Source organism: Capricornis sumatraensis, chromosome 5, assembly GCF_032405125.1.
Source record: "Capricornis sumatraensis isolate serow.1 chromosome 5, serow.2, whole genome shotgun sequence".
Classification (NCBI taxonomy): domain Eukaryota; kingdom Metazoa; phylum Chordata; class Mammalia; order Artiodactyla; family Bovidae; genus Capricornis; species Capricornis sumatraensis.
The window spans coordinates 40,527,459-40,533,458 of NC_091073.1; the positions used below are offsets into that span (position 1 = coordinate 40,527,459).

Below are 6,000 nucleotides of genomic sequence, written 5' to 3' on the forward strand. Positions count from 1 at the left end.
CAGGGGAGTGTCTTTTTTGTTCATTGAGCTTTCTCACCCTCAAAGTCACATCACAGTGTTATAGTATACTGAGGTATCAGAAGTATTTTCACAGATGACATAGTCTAAAGTATCATACAGACACACAGTATCAAAATTCAATTCATAGTAAAAAGAGAAAATCAGCTTTAAATGTTTCTAACCTTCTGACTATATGGTCCTACTTAGTTACAGCTCTAACATCCCAGAGGCTGTGTCCTCCATGCCTTTCCACTTGACTTTTAACAAGTCACCACTTATAGTTTCCATATGCTATTCAGCTCATTTATTTGGCAGTATCTAGAAAAAAGAGTAAATTCCTTTCAGAATCATTCTCTTCTACATGATAGGTAGTAGTGTGCACTATAAGCTCTTTTTCTACAGAGTGACTGCCAATGTTACATTCTAGTTCTAAAATTCAGATACAAATCAGTGTTATTAGAATACCAATTAGTATGTGGAATTTCTTGTAAAGATGGTCAGTTGATAGTTTCCAGGTTTACTTCATTTTCATGATTTTTTATTCCTATCTGTAGATTGGGAGGAAAAACTAATTATATTCCAAAGACTCAGTTAGATATGATCAGATGCAACTATACATTTCTTGGGGCAGCTACTTGAGCTGAATTTTTCACTCTCTTCCACGATGGCTGACAGTATTATGCTTAACGACAGAGAGATGGGGACTAGATCTTTTAGATTCATCTCTGGCTCTCACTTATTACCTACCTTTTTTCAACTCTGCAGGTAAAACCTGATGAAAGGATCATCAAAACAGAATATGGGCTACTGATTCGAAGTCTGCAGAAGAAGGACTCTGGGCTGTATTACTGCAAAGCGCAGGAGCACACTTTTACCCACACCATAGTGAAGCTGACTTTGAATATCATTGAGAATGAACAGATGGAAAACACCCAGAGGGCAGAGCATGAGGAGGGGCCGGTCAAGGATCTGTTGGCTGAGTCAAGGTTGAGATATAAAGACTACATCCAAATCCTTAGCAGTCCAAATTTCAGCCTAGACCAGTACTGCGAACAGATGTGGCACAGGGAGAAGCGGAGACAGCGGAACAAGGGCAGCCCAAAGTGGAAGCACATGCAGGAAATGAAGAAGAAACGAAATCGAAGACATCACAGAGACCTGGAAGAACTTCCTAGAGCTGTGGCCACATAGTTTTCTATTTAATTTAAAGAAAAGAACTCTTTACCTGCAAAAACACTGTTGTCTGTTTTATTCATCCTTACACTAACTCATAAGACCTTTCCATGGAGTTTTGCTAAAGCACAAGAACAGTAATCTGAATAAGACTATATGGTGGATATGGCATTAGTAAGAGTGAATCATTCATCTGAACCAGTTTTCCAAGAACTAAAACTTATACCTGCAAAGTATCAGAATTATACTTTACACTTGTAAATGTAAAACAGGGGCTTTACACTTGTAAATGTTTTATATTCTGAGTTTTTGAATTTATTATGTAAATAACTGACATAAGAAAGCATCAGATTTGACATTGAAATAAGGTGCTTTATGTCCTTTGCATGGCCTTTAAGCATGGAGTTTACCATGCAGTTGTTGCTTTATGTTCTTATGAATGGATATGTCATTCCACTTTAGAACTGGCTGCCTGGTGGTAGAATTGGAGGGAAGATGCAAAATACAGCTCACAGTATCAACAGGAACTTTCCCAGTGAGCCATTTGCTCTTGGTGTATGGTTTGGAGATTTGGAGAGGTGCATTACTCCTTTCAGACCCCAGGGGTTACAATTTAGTGTCCTGCAGCATTGATTTACTGAAGGGCATAAACGTTCCTCCCAGGATTCCTTGTGACTTGTCAGGATAACAGGTTCACAGAGAGAACTTGGTTCTCAGTTATGTGTTTTTAGAATATATGCTGAGCTTTATAGGGACAGAATGCTTAATAAATATTTTAATAGGGTATGGGAAAGCATTTTAATAAAAAAAAATCACTAAGTATACTGCATCCTAATGGGGGGGTGGGGCACGCAGATGGGATTTGTTAAGAGAAAGAAAGACAGCCATAAATTCTGGCTTTGGGGAAAACTCCCCATAAAAAGGAAGAACAATCACAAATACAGTGGATGAAAGGTAATGTGGTTTTATGCACTGGAGTATAAGTAGCTGCCAATTTGTAATTCATCTGTTTTTAAAAAAAAAAAAACTCTAGATTGTAAGAAACTGCAAGCAAAAGCCTGAGGAAAAGTTACATTTTCTCAAGGATCATGGGAAGAAAGAACACAAATTTATATACAACCAATGGATTTCAGTGTGTACTGCCTCTCTTTCTTCTAAAAATTTCATCATACTCTATAAATTATTTCTATTTAGTGTCTTTATTCTCTCCTAAATAATGGATTATTAGATTTTATTTGAGTGAATAGGAAAAGACAATATATACATATATATAGAGAGAGAATTAGATAGACAACAGTCGTGGGAAGTGGGAATACTATGTATTTGTTAAAAAATGAAATGCAAAAATTTTTACAACGGAAAGGGTTAAATTAACTCTTTGACATCTTTTTCTTCACAAACTTTTTTGCATTTCTGAGATTATATGATGTATAATCTCATTGTTTTAGTAATTTAATAATAAATAAGTCTACTGCATGTAAAGAAAACAAACTCACTTTAACATTTTTCACATTTTGTTAGTGCTTTCAAATGTTTCCAATTTGACCTTCCCTCTCAATATGTATGGTATGTTTCCTGCCTGTTTAAGAAGGACTCACCTTTCCTTCATACAATTCAAAACCCTTAGCCTTCTTCTGTTTTGCCTTTCACGCCCTTTTTAGTGTGAAATGAAAAATTAGTCACTTCCTCACACAGAAGGCAGCTTTTCAGAAAACTAAACAGCAGACATTGCTCGTTTCTCATGCATTGTACGTGTCTTGAAAGTAAAAGCCTCTGAGAAGGCAACATATTACAGAATTCAGTATCATGTCTGTTCCTGGATTTATGCTCAAAACGTTCTATCTTATACTCATTGTACTTGCGTTGCTTACTTACTCAAAGAAGTCACACTGATCTATGATGTTAAGTCACCTTTTGATAGGATACTCATAAACGTTTGTAGATGTTTTACTATAAGGAAAACTTAAGGAAGATGGTTTTTTTAAGTGAACCAGAACAAATCACTCTATTAAAAAGTAATCCGTAAGAATAGTTTGAGCAAGATCAGACTGCTAACAAGAGTGTTTGAAACTATTGATTTGCTGGCTTAAAATCTTCCCAGAACTCATAATAAGCTCAAAGCATATGAGTATGTTTTTTAAAAAGATTTCCAAATATGTGTATATTAGACAGTAATTATCAAATTACAGATAGCTTTGAGAGAATTATATGAAACTCAAGTGTTAGGATTGACTTGTGAAAATAAATTTGGTTTTCATCAAAATATGAATGTCCAAGCCATTTTTTAATTAATTCTTTCTTAGTTATTCAGAAAAAAGTTAGGAATTTTAATGGACAGCTAAATTTTAATGGCTGCTTTGGATCTAAATCTCTTAGTTTATGATAATTACTTAAATATGTTTGAAATATTGTTAGTAAAAAAGTCATGTAATAAATAAAACTTTTATTGGCAAAGATTTATGTATATTTATATGAACAAGACATGTAAGCTGCTACATTTAATTGTTTAATCTTTTTTTGCCTAGAACACTTAGGGGAACAGTGTGAATATATTAAGTCTAGAGATAAGACACAGTGTATACTTCCTCACCACTGAAAGTTTTTTACCAAGTTTTCTTTGAAATAATGAAAAATATAATTATAGTTAATAGTTTCAAATTTGCTAAAAACTCAACTTTTTACAGAGAGGTCTTAAAATGTCTGTGTTTAGCCTTAACTTTATGGGTTTTTCCCCCCATGTTTTGAATACATGTCTCTGACTGATATTCATCATTTGAATTTCATTCCAGCTAAATTTGAATTTCATGCTGCTGAATCCTAACTGTGCATTCATTTACATTCAATGTATTGGGAATTTTAAGTTTGTTTAGAAATTGATAGTCTAAATAATTAGTGTAGAACCTATTATTCTACAGAAAGCTCTAAACACCACGTTCACATTATTAAAAAAATTTTTTTTGAAAATCAACCAAATTATTTAAGAAATGGAAAATAGAGAAAATTAGAAATGTGCAAAAGCCACAACAGTAGTGAAAGAATTATAACTCACACCATACCTCACAAATCCATTAGCTAAATACTACTTATCTATAATATGCTGCCTGCAAAATGGGTTTACTCTTGAATTGTTCTTTTGGTCTTTGTTTCAGTTCTTTATATGCTGTTAACTTTTGTTTCTGCTGAATTGTATAAACTCAAGCAAAAAATACGTTTACAGTTGCCAGTGCCTGTTTTTCCACATTGTATTGAAAATTAAAATTTCAAGGACAATTAGACAGCCTCCAGATGTCAACAAAATGTTAAATTGAACAAGAGCATTAAACACTGATATTTTAAAACTTAAATATATCTCATGAAATATAAATAAAAGTGGAAATGAAAGCTGAAACAGCTTCCCTTTATAATTTGTCTTGGACAAAATGTTGGAATTCATTAGCCTTATTGGGAATGGAGAATTTAGAAAAAAAAGATATTTAAAATGTTTTTATAGAAATATTTTTCTCACAGTAAATGACAATATTTAAATAATTTAATTTGCATTTGAGGTTAAAAAAAGATCTAAAATTCCAAGATTGGACACATTGACAGTGCAAAGACAGGAACATATACATGACTTATACCTCTCATTTAAATATTTTGTCATATTAAAGTATTTATGGTATGTTTGAAATAGGTGATTTGGGGGGGAAGGGCAAAAAAATCTGTCAGTTAATTATGTAATTTAATTATTAATAATTGTAAGTGGTTAGCAATCTACTTTGAATTTATAGTTTTGCTATTTTAAAAGAAACGTAGTCTTGTAATCTAAAATAATTGCAAGTTGCTAAATGTATATTTTGGTTGTATTATAATAAAATACAAACATTAGTGTTTCATGGTTATAAACAGAATGTTGGTTTGTGTGCAAGTTTTGTTTTCAGACCCTAAACATGATAACCAGATTTTACACATAGAATCACACTGACTCAAATACAAAGGAAAATATCTCCTAAAAATTTTTAGTAGATATATTTTACACTGTAAGTATGCAATAATTTCCCTCATGAAAAAAAATAATTTTCTCTTCCCAATCATTATAATTATATACTTAAACTTTACTGTGATTTAATTTAGACTTGAGTAGACTGAATTAATATTACTACTCAAGTAACAACTTTTAAGATTTCCAATTACCATTCTCTAAGTGAAAATTAAAAATAGTCATCTGTATGCTTAGCTGTATGAATTTAAATTTTTAAAGGCATAAGTTGAGGTTTATGATTTTGTTTTATAAAGAATGTACTTGAATTTCTTTTAGAGACAATTACATTTCTTATTGATTTGGTATACCCATATAGGATATTTTATATTTGCAAATAGATAATATTATAATATCCCAAACCTGTAATGAAATAACTTGTATGGATGTTGTATAAAGAAATGTCAAGTTTTCTGAGTCCTTTGACAAGCTTCAAACATGAGAATTTATGGTAATGTGTATATATAAAATTTTAAAAAGATTAAAAAAAAATTATATAAGGTCCTCTTAAAGAGCATGGCCAAGCTGTTACTATAAGTAAAAATACAACCTAAGATTTAAAACTGAAAAAATTCCACGTGTATTTGTTTAACTATAGTAAGGCATGGAAGTGATCCTGAAAAAAAAGGAGACAGAAGTTTAGCATTTGAGAATCAAAAATGTCTATAACCACACAACTTGTTATCTGCATTAGTACGATTTGCTAGTCCAGGAAACTCATGCCTAGGATGATGAAAATGTAAACAACTATTTTTTGCTTCCGAAGCTCATATACTTGTCACTTGTGTATATATTAGTACAAACAAATC

At 32.0% G+C, this 6,000-nt stretch overlaps 1 protein-coding gene across 1 annotated transcript in view; it reads left to right on the forward strand.

Annotated features, from left to right (window-relative positions):
- SEMA3D (semaphorin 3D) overlaps positions 1-1,191 on the forward strand; it is a 144,360-nt gene extending 143,169 nt beyond the window's left edge. Inside the window, exon 17 of the mRNA XM_068973015.1 lies at positions 766-1,191. Coding sequence (XP_068829116.1) covers positions 766-1,191 — 426 coding nt within the window. The remainder of the gene's footprint in view (positions 1-765) is intronic.
- Positions 1,192-6,000: the final 4,809 nt, after the last annotated feature.